The 24,511-nt window shown below is 44.1% G+C and overlaps 1 protein-coding gene across 2 annotated transcripts in view; it reads left to right on the top strand.

Moving 5' to 3' along the window:
• mRpL38 (mitochondrial ribosomal protein L38) overlaps positions 1-24,511 on the top strand; it is a 57,419-nt gene that overhangs the window by 29,521 nt on the left and 3,387 nt on the right. The window contains exons 5-9 of one of the 2 annotated variants that reach the window (XR_012824473.1): positions 1,654-1,812; positions 5,056-5,192; positions 10,614-10,701; positions 22,379-22,502; positions 24,155-24,288. Coding sequence is in view for 1 of the 2 variants with exons in the window: in XM_075674858.1 (XP_075530973.1) it covers positions 1,654-1,812; positions 5,056-5,192; positions 10,614-10,701; positions 24,155-24,336 (566 nt within the window). In the remaining variant the exon portion in view is untranslated. Of the gene's footprint in view, positions 1-1,653; positions 1,813-5,055; positions 5,193-10,613; positions 10,702-22,378; positions 22,503-24,154; positions 24,337-24,511 lie in introns of those variants that run through there. The other variant, XM_075674858.1, reaches the window with a different exon arrangement.

The following is a 24,511-nucleotide window of genomic DNA, read 5'->3' as shown; positions in this document are numbered from 1 at the left end:
AACGTCGAAAGCACACCACCATACGAAGCTACCGGTACTACGCGCACTCTGCAAACATAGCAGATCGCTTTGAAGATGAGGCCCACGTGGGTGCGCACTTTGGCCACGTCACAGATCGCTTTCAATATACAGTTCCCGCATGGCCGCGCCGTAAGCAGCAGGCACTGGATAAGAACCCCTGCCTCCCTCGTCTCACCCCTGTGCCTCACGCGTGTGGCAGGAGAGGGCCCACCTTCTTCGCTTGCACATGCCAGATTGAGTCGTGTTCGCCGCTCACCCTCGCATGCTTTCACTTGCACATACAGCATACGGCGCGCGGCCACGATTTTATCGCCTTTGGACTTTACATGGAACCTCACAGCAACGCTGAAGGCAGAAATGCACCTGAAGGGTCTATATAATTGCTATCGCAATAATATTTATGTATTAGGCTTCTTGTGGTTGTTACTCATATGTTTTTAAGTACTTAACTACCCCCCTCCACTCAGATGGGGAACTCCAAGGTTGATGCTGGTTGATGTTTAATGGTGAAAGGGTAATGAATAGTGGTGTGCAAATAGTGATATTCCTGGATTGAATAGAAATATTTGATAAAAAAACAACCTTTAAATATCAAATTGAATACTCAATGTTTCTTATTTCTAGAGAAAGAGAAACATAGTTTCTGTGATGTCCATCTGGCGAAAGAAAAAATGTATTTACATGCATGTAATGATGCATGTAATGTCGTTCACAACTAGAGATCCAGCCAACTGAGGAGTTGTAAATGATAACTTTTTCAATTACGCAGTGCACCATGACGACAGCAATGAATTGCCTATATCAAGACAAATTTATGGACTAACTTAAAGACATTGTACACAAGTGGGCTGCTCTGTGCATTCTCTAAGGGAACTGGTGGCTCTCTGCAGTGACTATGTGCATCAGTCTTTCTTCCACAAGTCTCCAATGAGTGTTGTTATTCCTTTTATTCTAACAGAAATGAATATTTGACAACTTCAAATTGTAAATTCTGGAAACTAATGTGAATGGAATAGCAAAGACTATTTGATTCATATCTGAAATAATTATTTGCACACCCCTAGTAATAAAAAAGGCCACTCGTTTGAGACGCTTGTAGAATCATGCTTGCCTTCACGGAGCTTCTATAATCATGCCCTCAATATCCTTTTTTTTCCCTAATCAAGACCTGCGTGAACCATTTTGGCGAGTCAATAGTTACAGAATCTGTGTGCTGTCAAATTCCTTTAATGGCCAAGCCTAAATGTGACAAGTTTCACCTGTGGCATAGTGTTGCTTCTTCCTAGTTAACAATTGTTCATTGACTGACAGAAGCAAGTTTTCTCTTCTATGTCCTGTAACCTCTAACCTTTCTTTTTACTGAGCAGGATGCTTCATTTGTGGAGTGATTGGAATGTAAAATCAAGGTGCAATGTATTCATGTTGCATTATGTGGCCTTGTCCATCCAAAGCTGCAGAGAATGGCAGCTGCTAGAGCACAAGTAAAGCATTGCGCTAATAAAAATGCTGCTGCTTTGCCTGTGGTCATGCAGTGTATTGGTTACACAAGTTTGGTAACCAATGTGTACATCATTTGTGGCTTTTTGCAATACCTCTGCTTTATTATTATTCTTATTAAATTTTATTCTCCAGTGGCAACATCAATGGAAACCACATTACGGCTGGTGAAGTGGTATGCGACTACCTGCAGCCTTTTCTTCCTCGAGGCGCTGGCTATCATCGGTTTGTATTTGTCCTGTACAAACAAGAAAGGTTGATTGACTACTCTAAATGGAAATTACCCACAAATAGGTGAGGGGCTGCCATATTTAGTTGTGACTAAATTATCTTTGTTTTTCCTACCTTTGAGCTATTTGTAGTTATGCAAGCATAATCTCCCACTTTGTTTCCCTGTAGTAAACCCTTAAACCTTTCTGCAGTAGTCTTGATATAGTACCTGCCTTTGATGATAAATCAAAGTATAATGGTCCTTTCCACTGTCTGATTTGAAGGAATTGCCGCATTCTGATGGTGAATGTCTGGTTCTACCAGTAGAAAACCAACTGCTTCTTCAGAGGTTGCCACCCAACTGACTCCAAAAACTGTCCTTTCATTTATATTTAGTATGTGTGTTTGTGATAGTTAAGCCAGTTGTCATAATTTCGGTGTTGCTCCTTCTGCTGTCTATCGGCTTTTCCTTACCATAAAAAAATTTCCCTTTCTTTGAAGAATTTGATAACGATATTTTTTATTAATTACACCAGCATAATCACAGTAACACGCTATACTGGGTGTTTCACGTGGGTGTTTCATGTTTGTGCCAAGGATTTTAAAAATGTGGTTTGCCACAACTGAGTGAAACCAACCAAATATGGTTTGCCGTCATCTGGTGCGCCTTAGAGTATTTTTTTATATTCTGCTTAATTAGTTAAATAACTAAGATGAAGTACGTAAAATCTTTAATATACACTTTGGGCCGATTCAATTTTTTGTGGCAACGCACATGCTGTGTGGTGATGTTTTTTGGCGTTTACCGTGAAATATTAAATAAAGCCACATGACTGTGTTCATGCGCTATTGTATTGCAGCACTCGCAATTGCGGCTTGTGCAAAGGAACTGTGCATTCGGACCATGGCAAAGTGAGCGGCCGGAACTCTAGGCATCGGCTTCACAGTGCGTCAGCATCTTTGGCTGTGGCACACGGAAAGGAAGCGTCGTCGTCTTTGATAAGTGAAAGGCTCAATGAATAGTTGAGAGCACTTGAATACGATAGCGCCTGAGCGCAGTCGCATGGTTTTATTTCGTATTTCATGCGCTTTCTTTAAACGCCGAAAAATATTGCCACACAGCATGTATGTTGCCATAAAGAAATTGGATCGGTCATTTCTGAACCCCCTCTACACAATGAAAATCATTTGGCTCTAAAGTGGATATTAAAACATGTCATCTTAGTTAACCAACTAATTAAGCAGAATATAAGAAATACTTTAAAGAGCACCACATGACGCCAAACCATATGCCATTAATTTCATTGAGCTGCGGCTAATCAATTTATTTAAATCCATGGCACAAGTTACGTAAAACACCCTGCATATCCGTATAAGGCTAAAGAAATGCACTTTGCAAGGATAAAAATTTTAAGAATGCACATTAGGGCATAGTATGCAATCTTGAAAAACATTTTACTGAACAATATGGGAAATGTTTCACAATGTTCTGCTGATAACAGAAAAAAATAATAGCACTATTCTTAAATAAACACCGTTTCTGCTTTTATTATCGACAGTGCATGAAAGTTTCAGTGTTCTAACTCATTAGTGATGCGAGTTACAAAAAAAAATGTTTTATGCATAGTGGGAAATCGCAAAAAAATCACACTCTGCACTGTTGGCAGTGGCAAACCTCTACCATATGTTGTAGAGACATTGAAAATAAGAGATATAATATTGCCTACGTCTTTATGAGATCTGCACAAGAAATCGGTTGGTTGTCAGCAGATGTAAAAGTAAACTCCCCATTGGAAAGCTGATGACAGTCTGGGCTTGCTTTGGGATCTCCATTGTTTGAAATGAGCTCTTTTGATCCGACATGTCTGTAGCCTTACTGCTATTAGTAGCATTCAAATAATCATCTGAAGACACATCAGAATTGCAAGACTGCTGCCATTACAACTGTCTTTGTGGTTCTTTCTGTGTCCTGTGTCACGCTGTTAAATATGCTTGTCAATAAGGTGTACCAGCCAGCCCAATTTCGCACACTGTCAAAAATAAGAACCGCCTACTGAACTGTCTAGTTGTCAAACAGTCACAAGCAAGAATTGGCATTGAGAGGAAGCTTTCGCTCAGGCCTAACTCTGACACAGCCTATTCAAATACATGTAAAACACAAAAGCACTTTTCTGAGATAACCCCTGGACCGATTTTAATTAAATTTGTTGCATTTGAGAGAGAAAGTTCAATTCTAGTGACTGTCAGAAGTGGAATTTCAATTGAGGGCCTGAATTTTGCGAAAATAATTTTCAAAAATTCGGAAGTTCAAAAACAATAGAAGCACAAAGTTTATAAATTAATAGCTCTGCATCAAGAACAGATATCGCGGTTCTGTAAATGGCATCCATTAGACCATCGAAAGTGGACAAAGTCAACATGTCAATTTATATCTTACATGAATTTGTTACGTTGTGTACAAGGGTTCTGCAAAAGCTGTATTTTCATATTACTAAATTTTTTAGGTTCATATGTAACATGTCAATTCTGTCTGCTTTAGATGTACCATTAGATGCAAATCACACAATTGTCATATAATTTTTTGTTGCTGCGTTACAGAGTGATAGTTTTGTTTTCAGAAAATTTTATATTTTTGCCTTTTTTTAATAAAAAATTGGCGACCCAAATAAAAAATTCGGATCCAAAAGTCACTAGATTTTAAGCTTTTCTTTTAAATGCAACAAACTTTTGTTAAATTTGGGGCATGGGTTGCGGACAAAAATGAATTCTGCTTTTACATGTATTTAGATAGGAGTACCCGAGCTAAACTTTCCTCTTAATTGTGTTTTCTGCATTCTGTGTATGTTTACATTTTAGTACTGCCAGCAACTCGGTGCACATTAGATGAATAATGGCTGTGTGCATTGCTTTCAGAGACACCGTTTCTCATAATTCATTGCATTCTCATTCTCCTGTAAAGGGTGCACTGTCACATGCGGATGTGTGCGGTGTTGAAGCACATCACGATAGAAGTAGGTTGTACTATTAGACTGGCAGCTCTGAGAATAAGGGTGTTCAGAGTTCTATTTGCATTTTCAGCTGTTTTTGTGGCATACATAGATGTAGTATTTTGCAGACAAAATAGTTGGTGTGTAATCAACACACCATTCTTGCTTGTTTCGAAATGGCCAAGTCTTGTGAGGGCCCTGTATAAATATTCTCTTCATGTATCACCATTTCACATATTTGCTCTAAATATGTTCAAAGACTGGTATTGTAAATGTCTTTGTAATGCATTGAGAAACTATATTTGTGTACTTAGTTTTTCTCTGTATTGCTCTTCCACAGTACAAGTCTGAAGGAAAGGACATTTAAAACGTATGACTTCTACAAGGAGTTTGAAAGCGTGTTGACGCCTGCTGGACTAGCATTCTTTCAATGCACTTGGGAAGATAGTCTGGTGGATTTTTTCCACAAAACTTTGAGTAAGTGTAGATATTTGGGTGCTGCTGTATGTCAGCCTGGAACCTTTCCTGGAATTAATCCAAAATGTTTGCAGCAGCGCCTTTGCAAACTTGTGAATGCTTCCGGCAGTTTTTTTTTTTTATGGTAACAAGATAGTTCGAAATTGCTATGCAGTTGCTAACATTTTATTTTATTTTGCACATTGGTAAGCTCGTTGGAATGCATTAATGCGCAGGTTTACAGGGGAATTCGGGCAACACAAACATTGTTACTAGTAGAATGCTGTCTTGGTATGTGACCCATTGCTGACTAATTCTGGACATGCTATGCTTTCTTTTGTGTTCCTAGGTGTTTTCCTTCTGTTGCCATTATGTTGTTTTGACCCTCCTCTGCTGAAAGTACATGAACTTGAACTGTGGGTGTTTATTATGCACCTTTATCATCTTAAAAGTAGAACATTTTCTTTTTATTGAGCCTAGAGCTTGTTTTGCCCATAATATTGACACGTGTACTTCTTTATCTTTATTGGGCGACCACTTCTCACCACCTAACAAATGTTATCGCACAGCGCAGGACGCGCCTGCATGTAAAAGAAGTTTCTGGAATGTTATCGATGGTTCCATCTGCTGTCTGTGACCGAACCTTGCATAACCTGATTGCATGTGTTCGCGACGCGAATAATGTAGAACTTTGTGGAAGGTACGCAGCACTCGCCTACCCCGCACCTCCACCAGATGTCACGTGGTAGTGACGTTAAAGAACACAGCAGCAATACTGTGAAAGACAAAACTAGCTTTTATTGGGCGAACCTGTGCCCACAAAGACAGGCTACACTTACAGCACGATAGCGGCGAACATAGTCGGCGATCATCAAAAATCTTATCTGCGGGTCAAGCGCGTCGGCTTTTATACATCCGTTGTCGAATGTTCCAGAGTAATCGCTGGGACCCGCATGCCTTCCACAAAGTCCTACATTATTCGCGTCTCGAACACATGTGATCAGATTATACAAGGTTCAGTCACAGACAGCAGATGGAACCATCGATAACATTCCAGAAACTTCTTTTACATGCAGGCGCGTCCTGCGCTGTGTGATAACATTTGTTAGGTGGTGAGAAGTGGTCGCCCAATAAAGATAAAGAAGTACACATGTCAATATCTCAGTTTTTTGTCTCAGATTTTGCCAGGAACCTGGCATCTATTGCTAATATTGGAGTTAAAACCAAATTTTAAAAAATTGCCATGGACCTATGGAGACAGCGAGATTTGAACCACTTTTCCAGTGGCCTTCACAGGTGTATATATTATTTGTGCTGCTGTGTGATTAATGGCATCTGCTAATGGCAACTATAGCTCGACACATGCAACACAGCCTGAGAGATGTACACGTTTTAAAGGCAAAAGCATTTAGCAGATGTACATAGAAAACCTGCAGATTGTCATGAAGTGTAGGTGCCTGGTGAGAAAGACATTACTTGCTGGTATCTTGATATTGCCTGAAGAGTGAAAAGCTTTTGTGTTGAAAAGCCATTTCACAAAACATGATTGTGAATGTTAAGGTATCAGTGACGAATGTGATCATCGTGCAACAAGTTAACCGTGCAAGGTGCTGTGCAATGCACCAGAAATCTGCACCTGAAAACCAACTTATATTGTGAAGCAAAAGAATGTGTTGCGTGTTGCACAAGGATGCTCAAACACAGAAAAAAAATATTTTGCTGCTTCATTTAACTCTTTCCCTACCATGGGGAAAGCAGTTGTTTCTTGTAGGCTACGCCAGATTTTTTTCCTGAGAAACCACTGTACTCAATATCTAGTGTAATACATAAACAAAAAGCAAAATGAGTGCACTTTTCACACATAAAAGTTAACGAGATGTATGTCATAAAAAATATAAATTGCCATAATCAAGTTTGTGGGATAAAATTGAACAAAGTTTGTGAAGGCATGCTTGTATCTCATAAGAAAATTATGTAACAAAATTATGAGATATAACAAAAGGTATTGTCTTCTAATTGGCACTATGTAAAAAAAAATCAAAATTTGTTGTTAAACAGATATTCCACTACAAAAATTTAAGTGCAAGCACTACAGTTTGGCATGCCGAAACATGTGCAGTGTGTCTGTGAGCTGCGTGGAAGGTCTCGAAAGCGGCATTTCAAACCATCATTAATGCGCTAACGATGCCCAATGGGCGCGGTAGGGGAAGCGTTAAGAATTCCAAATTTAGTGCAGGATGTCTAATAGCGAGTGATTTTCTCTGCCTTTCTGGATGAATTAGAGTGGTGCCTAGCATGTGCAGTATCAACAAACAAGTGTGGAAGAGTGACCAAATTTAGAAGTGTCTAGCCACTGTTACTGCATAAGAGTTTTTACCATCTAGTCTGAATTTGGGCTTTTTTACGTTTCAGTTTAGTACCTATTGAAAAAAAAAGAATAATTTTTTTATCTACATCTTTAAATTTAATAGACACTAAAGACAGTTAGTCAATAAACAGATACTGATAGAGTATATTAAAGGTCGCGGCCACTCCCGACATCCTATGGCACCATGACTGGCCGGCCTAAATAAACCGTGGGTATGGCGGCTACGTCTTCCAGCCACCTCCCACAGAAGCTTTCTCTGCCTTTTTCCCTAGGTGTGGCGTTTGGCTTCGTTTCTTCACCAAGTAGTTGCTCAAAAAAGAAACTAAAGTACATGTCTGGTGATTGGTTTCAGACCTGGTTCCCTCAGTGCAAGCAGCCCGGTGCTCTACCCATTAGGCTATTGATCACATCTAGAAAGGCCAAATAGCACACTTACCAGCTTCAATCCAGCACTTGAGACGCTTGGCACATAGGTCTGTTTATATGGGCATGATGGGCTGCCCAAGCGGTACTGCGGAAGCACCTGTTAATACAGCTCTCCATGTCGCACTTATCTGTTTTGGGTAGTACAAAATGTGAAGTCTTGCTGGTGAATGCAAGGCACTGTGGTATGTCTACTAGTCTGAGCTGCGCTGTGGCTGGAATTTTGGATAATTTTATGCATAGGAGGCTTTGCAGCACGGCTTCTGTCGCCAAGAAAGCAAAGCGCTGTGACAATGCATGCACTACACACAAGAAGTCGCACACGCAGTTCCGTTGCACAGCTGCACTTTTGAGTATGTACAGCCCAAGTCACGCTATGTTAAGCTGCAGCAGCACACTGCTACAATATATGTCTGTTTGCTTAATTCGCATCAACTCATAACTGTGGCCCCTGAACTACGAAGTAACTAACCAACCTAATTTAAGAAAAAATAAGCTGCTGGTATTAGCACTGCGACTGAGCTTCACCAGTTTTGGTTCATGTTGCTGCTAAGACTGCAGGTCACATACATGCTTGTGCTGCAAAAGTACATTTCCAGACATTGGTAAATATCACGACTGAGTGTCTCTGTAACTTCTCTGTAAACAAATTACTGCACGTAGTGTGCAGTAATCTTGCTTGCAGAGCTAAATTGATGTCGCAGCAATAGTTTCGTTTGCTGTCATCCTTTTGTGTACAGCAACTTATCATGTGATAACGGATGCTTAAACATAACTTTTTATGTACAGTTCCCTAACTTCATGCTGTAACTGACTGTGCCACATCAGTTGATCCATCTTATTTTGCTTGTCCTCTCAGCAACCTATGCTGAAGCAGTTTACATTGTCTATAAATTTTCACTTAATTGCGTAAGTCGCTTTACCTTCAGAAGTTTCTTAAGTCCTGTAAATTCCTCTGTGTGGCAGCTTTCTAATAAGAAAAAGAGAGAACACCAGCTTTAGAGACTGCACAATTTTCTTGCTTGAGCTTTTTGCATGGTGAAGTGAAGAACTGGGCGATGAGATAATCCACAGGCTATTCTCAGCTAATGCAGGTGCCTTTTTCGGTAGCTGAGAATAAAAATAAATCAGAAATGAAGTCTGAACACACAAAGCAAGTGAGACCGGCTGCACAGCTTGGTGAGAGCATAACTGAAGTGAAAAGCTGCGATTTGTACTACCCAGCCAACTTTGTCTCTCGGCACCAAGTTGCAGCACGATGTGTTCAAAACTCCAGTGTGTCAGGCCCATGACTGTCATGACAATTCACCATGCAACAATAATGGCGGTGACAACACTTGGGTACTGCGCTCTTCTTGGTGTAATCAATGGGTCCCTCCGTTTTTAGGAAGGTTTGTCAGACAAAGAGTGCCTGCTTTCCATAACCTGTGTTACAGCTGGTAGAGCACACTGTCGTAACTATGTTTCAAACACTTTTCGAGTGTGAGAACTATGCACAGAACTAAAGCAATGCACGAAAGGACTGAGACATGCGTTGCTCTGTGGGACGGCATCTTTTCTGTACTACCCAGCCTACTGCATTGTCTGCCACCAGGTCACGCCACAGTGTGTTGAAAATGACACTCGTCAGCCCCATAGCAACAGTTGACTGATAAAAGTGAAAAAATTAAAATAAAAAAACATTGTAAAAGAAAGCTATGCAATCACATCGTAATTAATTTGAATTGAGATATGCCGAGCCTTAACTTTACAGTGCCAGCAGGACAAAACCGGCCAACGTTAGGAGGCCACATTTAGTCAAGCGTTCTTTGTGACATCCCAAGGTGCAGATGTTGCGATCTGTAATGGTGCAGTGGAGTGTGGATGTGTTTCAATGCATTCTAATGGTAAATAAAGCTTTTCCTTGCTCCGCAAGGTCGATAACCACCATTGCTGCAAACAGTTATGGGACGTGTTGTTGCCAAAATCAGCTGCACATCTTCCATCATGATGTGCCATTTTGTCTTGCCAGATCACCAGAGCTTTGCTTTCGATGCCCATCATGCATGGGATCTCCAAAATTTTTTTGATAACCTTATTTACATTTCTTTGATAAATAAAGGCTAATGATTAGCAGAAGTATTGAATTCCTACATTGTGTTTCTGAGTTCATCAACCAAATCGCCACACCTATGATACCACTGTAACTTCATGGCCTCATGGCGTTTTAGTACATTAGCAGAATTTTTTGTGTGCAAAAGCAGCTCCTGAAAGTGGTGGTTAGTTAGTTTGAGGAATTTGCTTATTACTGAATACAATTTAGTCCCTGTCTACTTATAAACCACTCTGAAGCTTTGAGCAAATGCTGGGAAAATGTGAAAAATGCCAGAGAGCTGTTGTGCACAGCAACTCTCTGAGCTCGTCTTTCATTTTTGCGTCTCTTCTGGCTAATCTTGCGTTAATACTAGGAATGACCTATTATGTATACCAGATATGTAAACCACCAGTCTTCACATGGCTCTTTAGTGTCTCTTTAAAGGTCTTCATATTGATGTGTCATCACAGCAGGCATTGCCACTTCTGGTTTTATATGTGAGCTCTAAAGATGCTTTTGCTTTGCATGCGTTCCTAATTGACTATTGCAATGGTATGTAAGTATGATCTATTTGCAGAGATGCGGGTGCCCACATTTGAATATGTTCACCCTCCAGAATATGTCCCAAAGCAAGTCCTGTACCCTCACAGGGAGCCTTTTAATACGTAAGCTGCTTGCAAAATTTCATTTGGCATTTGCAGACAGTTGAATTGTTGCATGTGGAACTCTGTTCAAGATAAGCATCCCTGATAGAACTATAGTACCTTGTTCTTCTACCCTTATAAGCAACAGAAGACAGTGGTTTGTTCTTGTTGTATGTTGCTACAAAAGTGCCTTTTGTTATATGGTGTTGGCTGATGGCAAGTTATATATAAAGATATAGAGACCCAGAGGTGGGTAATACTGTTTGCATAGTATGCAAAGTTTCTTAAACTGATAACCTTCACTGTTGTCTCATCTAGGCCGTAAGTACCATATTTACTCGAATCTAATGTGAACTTTTTTCCTGATAAAACGGGTCCAAAAATAGCGTGCGCGTTAGAATCAAGTACGACCCTAAATCTGTGTTACCATATCGCCATCGGCATTTAAAAGTGGCCGCCTCGCATGCACTTTGAGCCTTGTTGCCATAGCTTCCTCCATGTGCTATAGTACGTATGCTTAGGCAGTGCCTCCTTTATTTTTTTCTGTGCCTGCTGCGTGAGTGCCGTGGCATCTGCCGTACCCTCTCCTGTTACTCTCTCGATTTTGTCCCGAGATGCTGCTTGGCGGCTCCACTGTATTGCCTGCTTGCAGATGGCGTTCTCCGCGCTACCCGCGTGCTGGCGGTTTGTGGACATTTTGCGCCGTGCTTATGTCGTATGTGAGCAAGAACTACAAAGGTTATTGGGTGTTTTCGCAATGACAATAAAAGAAGTAATCTCTGCACAAAATGAAGAAATGTTAAAATAAGTTGTTATTATGAGTCTTACTGGGGCCACAATTCCCACCTCCGCCAACTTGTAGACGACACTTTTAACCTGTAGGTTTCAGGCAGCGGTAGACGAAGGTTCATCTGTTTGCCGCAACGGTGATGTTCCTGTGGTGTTTTACATGTCAGTATGTGCTGCTGTTGTGTACATTTTTGTATGTTGAGCCAGCAAAAGAAAGACCCTGGAGTGTCCTTTCATGACATACCAGTGGACAAAGAGCTATGAAAACTAGGGTCTTCGAATTCAAATACTTAGGTATCGTACTAACACACGATTTGTCATGGTCAAAACACATTGATGTCACCTGTAACAAGGCCCTTAAAAGACTAGGTTACTTACATTGTATGCTGCTTCTTGCTCCTCAAGAAACTAAACTTCTTTCCTATAAAACCCTCATTCACCCCATCCTCGAATATGGCTGCATTGTATGGAATCCACACAAACACTGTGGCGTCAAAAAACTAGAATCAGTGCAAAAAAAGGCAGTGCTTTTTATTTGTACGAGATATGACAAGGAATTTTCGCCGTCTAACTCTCTTCCCCTACTCAGTCTCACTCCTCTTGCAGAGCGTCGCAAACATGAATGCCTAAAATTCTTCTGCACGTTAATCAGTTCTCCTTGCCTCTCCTCTCTAGATAACTATTTGACTTTTTCCAAACCCTCATGTACGAGGAGTCAACATGCTCTAAATATCTCAACCTTTTTTTGCCTGCACTGATTCTTTTAAACACAGTTTTTTTTCCATCAATAATTGAAGTCTGGAATTCATTACGTGGCAACATCCGTTCACTACCGCTGAAACAATTCATGCAAGCTTGTTTATAAATGTTTGTATGTTTGTTGTTCATCCCACTCTTGCAATAGCTTCATTGAGACTGCAGTATGTATAAATAAATAAATAAATAAATAAATAAATAATATAATCGATGGCTGCAAGTTAACGCAAGAAAGAACTGGGAGCCGAGTTCGAATTCAAATTATTCGGCCGTATGCAGCCTTCATTTTTTGGAAAGTGACTTTCGCCAGGACATGAAGAGGCGCATTGCTCAAGCAAGGTGCAGTGCCCAGTGTTTTTCCTCACTATCTGTCCTACATGAAGAAGGAGCAGCCTAAGGTGAGGAGTTCTAGCGTTACACAGAAAAGAAAGCGCGATTCCTCTACTGCCACGCCGGCTAGCCTGCCTGCACCTGCTGAGGAAGTGCATTCATGCATTGCATCGTTGTCAGACACACTCAAAGTTTACATGAATGCGCCTGCTCAAGTGCCCGTGCCCACATGGCCCAGTGATCAGGTCACATCAGAAAGTACACCTGCACTCTGCAGCTATGACCCTGATACTGCTCCTTTGGCATCAACAAGCGGGAAATGCATGAACTTCATTTTCCAACCAATGTGCAGTCAGTAGACGGGGCAGGCACGCCCGTGCCTTGAGATCAGTTCGCACTCAAGCTGAATGGAGAAGCTCCGCATCAGCCTTCCTAGAACAAAAGAAGTGGCGCGAAAAAGAAAGGACCTGGAAGGCACGGAATGAGAGGCCCCAGGCAACCGTTGACGCTTACAAAAAGGAGCTACAATGCCTAAAGGAAGTGCAATGTCAACCAATTTCTTCAAGTTGCCGCAGACTCAGGGCAGTACGAAAGCCAGATTAATTATGGATCAGGTGCTGAACTACAAGGCAAAAAAAACCAATATGGTCCGAAAGCACTATGCAGCAGTGCATAATTTTGCGCAACCTTTCCATGAAGTCATGTGAATACCTGAGGACAGAGCTCCTCGCACTCCCATGCAGAATGACAGTTCAGAAGTACCTAGGAAGTACTGCAGGTGAAGTAGGTTTCAGTGATCTTGTGAAAAAAAAGGCTGAGCACCGAGATGCAATGCCTCGGGATGGAACAAGCCAGAATGTACAGCCTCGTCATAGGTGAAATGCAGATCAAACAGAGCTCTGGACAATGTTGGCGTCTGAAAGGAAGGAACTGGCGAATTCGCACTTGTGCTTTTTGCTCTGCGGCTTGCATGCGAGGTTCAGAATCTCGGTAGAATACTTCTTGACAAGGGCCTGCACTGGTGAGCTACTTGCAGAAGCCACAAAGCATGTCATCAGAAAGACCGAAGAACTGGGATTTAAAATCGTTCGGATTGTGACTGACAACCATAAAATAAATGTCGCAGCAATGGAAATATTCTTGCGTGGGCAACTGCAAACCCGAGTATCTCATCCCACCAATCCAAGCCGAAGTTTGTTCCTGGCATTCGATCAGAGTGACATTATAAAAAACATCCGATCACAGTTTCTGGCAAAAGAATTCGGAAAAAATGGTGAAATTTCTTCAACTTACATAAAGGACCTCTACAAGATGCAACAGGGCTCGATTCTAAAGCCAGTCCATTTTCTCACGAGAAAACCTCTTTCTAAAGATATTGAAAAAATGGGAGTGAGGCCTGCTGTCCAGTTGTTTTCACCTGCCATGACAGCGGCTTTGACCTTCATGAAGAATCATGCAGGGCACATTTTTGATGTAAAGTTTGCCGGCGTAGGACTAACTATGGAGTTCATGAAGAACACATGCAAACGGTTTGTCCTTATGGATGTCAGCAATTGCCAACAACATATTCACCAAAATCACCCGGACTCCAAGAAGTTCTCTGATCCGGAGGACTCGAGACTTCACTGGCTGGAGCTTTTTTTCTTAGAATACGTTGAAGACTTGAAATTGGCAAGCGAACCGGAGAACTTCCTGGCGAAAGAAGCTTGCCACTCTCTGGTATTCACAATTGTGTCTAACATTCAGTGCGTTAGGTTTCAATTAGAGGAAAGATTCAGGTTTGTACTGACACATAAATTTTCGAGCGACCCCATAGAATCGCTCTTTGGACCCTTCGGCGCAGTGCTGGGTGCAGTGACATGCTGGATGTCAGAAGCACTGTTTCTGGAGTTGAGAAGATGCTGAAGATGGGAATAGTTACTGCTTCGTACACCAGTAACGTACAAACTTCAAGCTCATTCTTTTCCTCACGCAACATTATTAGAGCAGCGAGACAGACAGCTTGTCAGTGAAACTAGCGCAGCAGACACCACGTGAACTGTGCATCTCTTCAAAACCATTTCTTCCAATGCCAGACATCGCAGCGATTTTCCTTGTTGTGGGATACATATCCCGCTTTGTGAGTGAGAAAGTTGAGTGCGAGCACTGCGTGTGACTGGTCGCAAAAGCACAAGGGGCCAGTTCTAGTGCGACGAATGGTTTGATCGCGTACCAGGGCAGAGGAAGTCTGTGCTACCTCACTCAAGAACTGGTGCGAGTTCTGCATGCCCTGAAGAGGTTTGTGGACACGATGCTTTTAGACCGCGCATCCGTGCATAAGCCCTTGCAAACGTGTTTAATGCACAGTGTTGACATTATTGTTGCCTTGCCAGTTCTGTATTGTGACCGTTGTGGCAAAAGCCAAAGGTGCAGACATGTATGTAAGAAATTCGTGAAGCCACTTTTCACATACTATGCTGTTCACTTCACTGACAAGAAAGGAGTAGCCAGGCTTTATGAAAACAAACCACTGTCTCGCTAGTACTTAAAGCTTTGATGGTTAAACAATAGTGCACTTGTTGCTTGTACGCCATCTTCCACACTGGACTGATCCACGTCCATGTTTGTTGAGCTTTAGTGGTTCATACATGTTTGTTTCACATAAGTCTCTTGTCACAATATTATTAAATTTTTCTTTTGCTTTCTCACTTCTTTCTGTGAATTCAGTTTATTCTTAACTCGGGCTCTCATCATCAGCAGAGCACTTCAGATGCTCCAAGGTAATGCGACAGATTTTTGAACACTTCTTTTTGCACTATGCTCTCATGCAGTAATATTGAGGACTCGTGAACACAGAAGACTAAAAAAAATGAGATACAACAATAATAGTAAAAATAAATAAAAACAATGCATAGGTTAGCAACGGCTGCAGTGCACCGCGGGGAGAGGGTAATAGCGTAGTGTCACCATGCAGTCAATCGGAGCAACAGAGCGACGACGGGACACCAATTAAAATGCATGCTACCTAACAGGCACAGAAAAAATAGAGGCGGTGCTGGCTTAGGTTAGTATACTGTCTGTCTTTCCGTTTTCTGCGTTTGCTCTATCAGCATGGAAGTGCCGACTGTGAAGACACATCGTGCTTATCATCATCATCGGCCTATTTTTGTCCTCTGCAGGACGAAGGCCTCTCCCTGCGATCTCCACTCGCCCCTGTCCTGCGCCAACCGATTCCAACTAGCACGCGCAAATTTCCTAATTTCATTGCACTGCCTAGTCTTCTACCGTGTTCTACTGCAGTTCCCTTCTCTTAGTACCCATTCTGTAACCCTAGTGGTTCAACGGTTATCCAATTCACGCATTACATGACCTGCCCAGCACCATTTTTTTTTCTCGTAATGTCAGTTAGAATATCGGCTATAGCCGTTTGCTCTGATCCAAACCGCTCTCTTTCTATCTCTTAATGTTATGCCTAGCATTCTTCGTTCCATCGCTCTTTGCATGGTCCTTAACTTGTTCTCAAGCTTCTCGTCAGTCTTGGATTCTCTGCCCCATATGTCATCACCAGTAAAATGCACCGATTGTACACCTACCTTTTCAATGATAATGGTAAGCTTCCAATCAGGAGCTGACAATGTCTGCCGTATGCGATCCAACCCATTTTTATTCTTCTATGAATTTCCTTCTCGTGATCAGGGTTCCTTGTGATTGACCTAGGTAAACGTACTCCTTGACAGACTCTAGAGGCTGACTGGCGATCCTGAACTCTTGTTCCCTTGCCCGGTTATTCATCATTATCTTTGTCTTCTGCATATTAATCTTCAACCCCACTCTTACTCTCTCTGTTAAGGTCCTCAATCATTTGTTGTAAGTCGTTTGCTGAATAGAACAATGTCATCGGCAAACAGAAGGTTGCTGAGGTATTTGCCGTCAATCCTTACTTTTAGGCCTTCCCAGTTTAATAGCTTGAATACTTCTTCCAAGCACGCAGTGAATAGCATTGAAGAGATTGTGTCTCCTTGTTTCATTCATTACCTCTATGTCATCTTCATCTCTCTATTCTAAGGCTGCATATTTGTTTCCATGTACCAGCCTGAATTTGTCTGCTTTTACCCTTACTGTCTCTAAGTTGGCCTCTTTCTTCTTGACCAATTTTACTCTTTCTCTTATAATACCGAGACAGATCGAGTTGTCCAGCGCTGTTTATTCCACCAAAGGCACCAAAGACTTGGTCTCCAGGGTGAAAACGTAGGTCACGGCGTTTGTTGTCGCAGTAACGCTTGCGCTCAGCTTGGATAGCTTCTGTGCTTTGCCGGGCGATTTGACGGCAATGTGCAACTCGGGCAGCAAAATCTTCTGGAAGCGACGCGTTGGGCGAAGAAGGTGCGAAAAATAGTTCTCTGTCGAATATGGTGGAAGGAGATCGTCCATACACAAGGAAGAAAGGGCTGTAGCCGGTAGTCCGTTGAATAGCAGTATTATATGCGAATGTCACAAAAGGAAGAATTTTATCCCAGTCAGTGTGGTCAGGACGGATGTACATGGAAATCATGTCAGACAGCGTACGGTGGAAGCGCTCAGTAAGGCCATTGGTTTGCGGATGATAAGTAGAAGTAGATTTGTGGACGGTATTAGTGGCTCGAAGAACTTCCTCGAGAACTTGTGAAATGAACGCCTTGCCACGGTCACTGAGAAGAACGCGAGGAGCCCCATGGCGCAAGACGATGGCGCGCAAGAAAAAGTCGGCGACCTCAGAAGCGGTGCCGGATCGCAGAGGGGCAGTCTCGGCATATCTTGTTAAATGGTCGACCGAAGTGACAAGCCAACGGTGACCGGAGGGTGTCAACGGCAAGGGACCATATAAATCAATGCCAACAAATTCAAAAGGTGCCTCCGGGCAAGGGAGAGGTTGTAGTAAACCGGCAGGAGGGGATGTCGAGCGTTTGCGGTGCTGACATGACGCACAAGAGGCAATGTATTTGGCCACCGTTGAGGATAGGCCAGGCCAGAAGCAGCGGGTCTTTATGCGGTCGTAAGTCTTGTGGAAGCCTAAGGGGCCAGCCGATACATCGTCGTGAAGTGCCTCTAATACCCGCAAACGAAGGCAGCGAGGTAGAACTGGGACCCACCGGTGACCTGTTGGGTGGTACACGTAGCGGTGTAGCACGCCACCTTGAAGGCGGAATTGTCGAAGTTGGCGTCGCAAGCGGCTGTTGGGTGGTTCGGCGAACCCACTAAGGCGATCCATGAGAGCTCGACAGTAGGAGTCGGCCCGCTGAAGCGAGACGAAATCAGAGCGTGATGAAAGCGTTACTTGGTCCAGGGGCGTTATCGAGAGTTGGTGAGAGGCAGGCGTAGCATCGGAACGACGTGGTTGGGAAGGCGACTGCGCGTTACCTGGAGAGAGTGAGAGTGGGCAGCGAGACAATGCGTCTGCATCATGATGGTGTTTTCCAGACTTGTATGTTATAGTGAAGTCATATTCCTGCAAGCGGAGTATCCAGCGTCCTAAGCGTCCTGACATGTTTTTCATTGATGACAGCCAACACAGAGCATGATGGTCGGTGACGATGGTGAAGTGGCGGCCGTAAAGGTATGGGCGAAATTTCGGAATCGACCAAACGATAGCCAGGCACTCTTGCTCTGTTATGGTGTAGTTCCGCTCAGCTGGAGAAAGTGTTCGGCTGGCATATGCTATGACTTGCTCTTTAGATGCTGTATTACGTTGCAGAAGTACTGCGCCAATACCTTGTGCGCTTGCGTCAGTATGGAGTATGGTGGGGGCACGATTATCGAAGTGGCGAAGCACTGGTCCGGAAGTAAGATGCCGCTTAAGAGCTTGAAAAGCCGACTCGCAGTCGCTAGTCCACGTGAAAGAGGCACCGGTAACCAGTAGCTTGTGTAGAGGTTCTGCTATTGCTGCGAAGTTGCGTATAAACCTACGGAAATATGACGCCAAGCCGAGGAAACTACGTAGATCTGTCTGTTGCTGGGGGCGAGGAAACTGAAGAACGGCACTAATCTTTTCGGGGTCAGGCTGGATGCCATCTTTTGAGACGACGTGACCCAATACTTTTATTGTTTTGCTTGCAAATTTACATTTTTTTGTATTGATCTGGAGACCAGCATTCGCAAGGCAGTTGAGAACTTCGTCTAATCGATGAAGATGTTGGCTGAAGTCAGACGAAAAGATGACAATATCGTCCAGATAACAGAAGCATGTCTTCCATTTTAGACCACGAAGTACGTTGTCTATCATGCGCTCAAATGTGGCAGGAGCATTACAAAGGCCAAAAGGCATCACGTTAAATTCATAAAGGCCATCCGGTGTAGCGAATGCGGTCTTTTCTTTGTCAGTCTCGTTCATCGGAATTTGCCAGTACCCTGATCGAAGATCAAGGCTGGAGAAATACTCCGCCCCTTGTAGCGTGTCCAAAGCGTCGTCAATTCGAGGTATTGGATATACGTCCTTGCGTGTGATCTTATTGAGCGCTCGATAATCCACGCAAAAGCGAACTGAGCCATCTTTTTTCTTTACCAGGACCACGGGAGACGCCCATGGGCTAGATGAAGGTCGTATTATCTTCCGCGCAAGCATGTCAGCGACCTGTTGTTCAATGACCTTTCGTTCGGACGGCGATACACGATAGGGGCGTCGTCGTATGATAGCGGAACCATCGGTTTCGATGCGGTGTGTAGCCGCAGGAGTTTGGCTCAACACAGGGGAACAGCTATCGAAACAGGCTTTGTGTTTTGCCAAGACCACCATTAAGGCTTCGGATTGCGCGGCTGTTAGGTCAGAACCAAGAACGGCTGGAGGAGGGAAAGAATCATCCAAACCTGAGGTTGGTGCTGGCGATGAAGAAGGGCAAAGCGTGACTAGAGAGATAGGTTGAGTGTCGGCGAGGGTTGCCACAGTCATCCCTTTGGGCAGCATCACAGGATCTGGGGTCGTGTTGCAAGCAGACAGAAGGGCGCGGCCGCGTGAAAACCGGACGAGACAGGTGGCAATGAGAATTCCGCGAGAAGTACAGCGGGAAGAAGGGGCGACTAGAGCGTCTCCGTCGGCGATCTGACTGGATGTCACGGCTACAACGTCTTCGTGACCAGGACGCAGGACGTAGTCTGCAGCGATGGCCAAGTTCGCGCATGAAAGTGAAGAGTCCGCAACAGGAGCAAGCTCGGTATCCGTGATGTGGACAACTTCCTCTCTACATGAAATGACGGCTGAAGCAGAATGTAGGAAGTCCCAACCAAGTATAAGTTCATGGATGCACGTTGGAAGGATGATAAACTCGATGTGGTGGCGTATGCCGTCGATGAGAACACGAGCAGTACACTGTCCGTCAGGGTGAATGAATGCATTATTAGCACCACGCAAAATAGGTCCAAGATAAGGCGTTTTTACTTTACGGAGCCGGGAACACAGATCACTCCGAAGAACAGAAACGGCGGCACCGGTATCGATGAGAGCTGACGCGGGAACACCTTCGACAGTCACAGAAAGCATGTTGGCCGGGCGAACAGGAGGAATTTTTGAAGACCGATAAGAAGCAGTTTCCCCTCCAAAAACTGCAACAGTTAGTTTTCCGAGTGCTGGTCGACAAAATGGGAAGTGGGACGAAGCGGTGATGTAGAGCGCCGGTAAGGGGATGGAGAACGACGTCTGGCCGAACGGGAACTATGAGGCAGATTGGGAGCAGCTGGTGGAGACGGAGAACGCTGTTGAGGGAACGAGTGCGGTCCGGGATAGTAGTCGTCTGATCGGCGACTGCGGTCTCTTTCGTGCTCAGCATAGCCTCGCCTTTCATCCTGCTGGCGCCGGCGGCAGAAGCGAGATATATGGCCGCGTATGCCACAGTAAAAACAAACCGGACGAGGTGGACGCCACTGAGGGTACGATGGCGCAGCAAGTGCTCTGGTTCCCATCGAAGCTAAATGGTCATAGGAAACGCCAGTAGGCACGGAAGTCACGGTAGGAGTGGGTATCGAAACAACATCCGCGTAGGTAGGTGTGGAGCGCGCTACCGGAGCAAGATGCGTCGTGGGTGTAGTCATCGCTGTCAACTCCTGCTTTACGACCTCGCGCAAGTCGAAGGTGGGGGTTGTTGCGCAGGCAGCAGGGGGACGCTTTAGGTCTTGTAGTTGAAGCTCCTCGCGGATGATGGTGCGGATAAGAGCACGTAAATCTGGAGAATGAGGAACCTGAGGATCGCTGCTCTCATGTGGAAGACGAATAGACTGCAGCTCGTCGAGGCGTTGACACGTTGAAGTGATGTCTTGGACAGAAGCCGGATTTTGAACGATTAAGGCGTTGAACGCGACAGGCCCAATGCCTTTTAAGATGTGGCGAACGCGTTCGGCTTCCGTCATGCTAGGATTCGCACGGCGGCACAGAGCCAAGACATCCTCTATGTATGAGGTGTAAGACTCTTCGGGAAGTTGGCGGCGCGTTCCCAGCTTCTGTTTGGCGACTTCTGCACGGCCAGACGAGGAAGCGAAGATTTGCCGCAGCTTCGAGGTAAACGTGGACCAATCCGCGATGTCGGATTCGTGGTTGAAATACCACGTCTTTGCAACACCGGTCAAGTAGAAGGCGACGTGCCTCAATTTCTGGGTGTCGTTCCACTTGTTGCAAGAACTCACGCGGTCGTAGTGGTCGATCCAATCGTCTACGTCATCACCGCGGAGTCCCGCAAAGAAAGGGGGATCGCGCTGAGGGCTCGTCACAGTCCAAGAGGGCGCCGCAGGGGGGGCCGTCTGTGTGGTAGGGTTTGAGGCGCCGGAAGGGCCGGGGTTGGAAGTGTCCATTGTTGTAGGGGTAGCTGGGTGCAGGCGGCGACCGGAACGGAGCTCCAGGGAGGACGGGAACGCGAGAGGACGTCGGGATCTTGACGTACCTCCACCACTTTATAATACCGAGACAGATCGAGTTGTCCAGCGCTGTTTATTCCACCAAAGGCAACGCCCCCAGCTCACGCGCGAAGAAGTCGAAGAACTAAGAAGATGATGATGGCTATGTACAAATGAAAACGACGAAGTACGTTAATAGTGCTTACACTCTTTTCAAATTGAGGTGAATCCTAGCCTTCACTGACCTATGATCACTGCACTTTTCCCTACCTATCACTTCTACATACTGCACATGCTGGGATCTGAAAGTATGAAATCAATTTCATTTCTTGTTTCACCATTAAGGCTTTTTCAAGGTCCACTTTCTGTTGCTACGCTTCCTGAAAAAATTGTTCATTATTCGAAGCTTATTCCTTTCTGGGAATTCTACGAGCATCTCTCCTCTAGCGTTCCTATGCTGTAGTTGCCAGTTGCTTATTCACCAGCTAGCTTTTTCCCCACTTTTGCATTGAAGTCGCCCACTACTGTATGCTGAGTTTTCACTTTTCTCGTAGCTAATTCCACATCTGCATAAAACTGATCTGTTTCATCATCATCATGACTGGAGGTTGGAGCATAAGCTTGTACCACCTTTAATCTATACCTCCTATTAAGTTTGATTACGACTACCGCTACCTTCTAATTAATGCTGTAGAATTCATCAACGTTGCCTGCTATGTCCTTATGGATTAGGAATCCTACCCCGTATTGCTTCTTATCTGGGAGACCTCTATAGCAGAGGACATGGCCATTAGTCAGCACTGTATAAGCCTTACCAGTTCTAATCTCGCTAAGGCCAATTATATCCCAAACAATATCTGATAGTTCCTCAAAGAATTCTGCTAAGCTAGCCTCACTCGACAGAGTTTGGCTGTTAAAGGTTATTGGGGTCAGTTTCCATTGGCGGCCTGTCTGGGTCCAGAGATTCTTAGCACCCTCTGCTGCGTTACAGGTCTGACTGCCACCTTGGTCAGGTGCTCCGCAGCTACTGGGGACTGAGGGCCATGGGATAATTGTAGGAATCATGAGGGAGGGGGTGGCCGAATACTGCACCAGGGAGGCCAATTCCTGTTCTGGTGAGGGAGTGTCTTTGTTGAAACTTTGTGGGCCTTCTTAATTTGGTTGTACCTGGATTAGTATAGCCTCACTTGCTCTCGGCATCTTTTGCCGGTGTCGGGCATCACTCAAGCCTGCAGATGTAGCGCACTGGAGGAGGTCAAATTCATGCACACCATTGTCAGATTTAAAAAAAAAGGTGTTCATCACGATGCCACAATTAAAAGGAAAGTGATTGTGTGTGCGGAGACGGGCGGAAATCAGGCTGCATCACGGGTGTTTGGAGTTCCCGAAACTTGCGTTTGGGACTGGCACAAACAGGAGAGGCGTTCTTCTCTGGTGGCTGCTGCGTAGGCATGGCCACACAGCCCTTATTTTGAAAGCGATCTGTATATGGAGACAGTCTATGCATTTAGGCCCACTGTGCTGTGTTCTCGTTGTTTAGTTCACGTCGCTTAGTTCACGTTGAAGCGAGAGGCCGCACAAAAGTCAATTCGTTCGCGTCTGCTACCGCACCTCCTCACTCCAGTATGCTCATAATATGTTTCCGTGGTCATTGAGCAAGACGTGTTCATGTTTGCTCGTGCGCGCGTGACACCATGCTTATTAATTTAGTTAGGAAGTGAATGTTTAAAAGTGTATACGGCTGATAAAACTACTATCCCTACTTTTCGTATAGCTGCCTACTAATTTGCTATTGCAATCGATGCTTCACCTTTCAGGCGAAACTGCAACTTTTTTTATTAATTGCAACTTTAGTGTATTGGGAGTAAATCTTTGTTTTTCCAAATGAGAGAAAGTTGTATTTCTGTTCGAAATAATGAAGTGCTCGGTTCTGCAAAGGACTTTTATTTTTTTAGGTCATGGCAAACGGGTATGCGTTACAATCGAGGTTTTTTTTTTCGTGCTTTTTTTTTTTTTTTTTGTCACGGAAAACGGGTGCGCGTTACAATCGAGGGCACATTAGAATCGAGTGAATACGGCATTACTTGTGCAGGCAGCATGCGGTACATGCAATTTGACTACATGTAAATAATAGGTGGCCCATATACTGCATCTCATAGCTTTTCAGTGTTTACACTACCAGTTGATATTAACTGCTCATAATTTGACTGGAATAATCTTTTCCAGTGATAGCTGTGTTAAGTGCTCTTCCTTTACTTGAAAACATTGTGGAACCATGACACAACAGTTCTTTACCACAGTGCTTCAGCAGCTATGTGTTGAGCAGGGCAACATATGTGCGTAGCCATGCAGATGGCACCACCACTACCAAACTACCAAACAATTGCTTGCCCATTTTAAATGCTTGGCCACAGATTAGCAGAAGCATCATTTTGTTGATATTTGACTAGCAATGTGTGGCCCCTAAGCTAAGATCATCCACTAAAGATGTAGACCGTTGCAGAAGCAAAACAGAAAGCAAAATGTTCTACTGCAGAGAGAGAACGCCTAGGAGCATAATGAAACATTGCATGCAGCAGGTCACCATTATTGTTACAAAAATAGTGAGGTGCATGCTTACGAGAATGAAGCCAGACAAAACTGCCATTACAACCGCTCTGACGAGGGGTGCTTTATCAGCTAGCACTGCGATTATGCTGCGTGTTTCGTACAGCACAGAGTAATATTTTTTTCTTATCCTCTTGACAATCTGCTCTGTGGGGTGTAGATATCTTGACAAATACCGAGACCCCAGAGACATTCGGGAAGAAGTTTACCTGAAGCGTCTGAAGTCCCTTAATCCTCTGGAAGATGAACCACCCATGCCAAAATACCCGAACATTTACAAGATTCCAAAAGGCACACCTAGCTGGCTAGTTGACGAAATGAGGAAAGAGCGGTTTCGCATTGGTAAGTGCTGACGGTTTGATAATTCTGTGTTGCTATTTGTTTTCTGAAATGCAGCAATAGTTTTAGGTGGCTAACTGGCAGGATGCTTATATTTCAGATATACACTTCAGTGCCCCATTGGACTGTGCACCTGTGTAACTAGCCATGCTAACATTACTACATTTATTGCTAAAAG

This window comes from Dermacentor variabilis, chromosome 1 (assembly GCF_050947875.1).
Source record: "Dermacentor variabilis isolate Ectoservices chromosome 1, ASM5094787v1, whole genome shotgun sequence".
In the NCBI taxonomy this organism is placed as follows: Eukaryota; Metazoa; Arthropoda; class Arachnida; order Ixodida; family Ixodidae; genus Dermacentor; species Dermacentor variabilis.
Note: the sequence above shows the minus strand (reverse complement) of the source record. Positions and strands in the feature narration are given on the sequence as shown.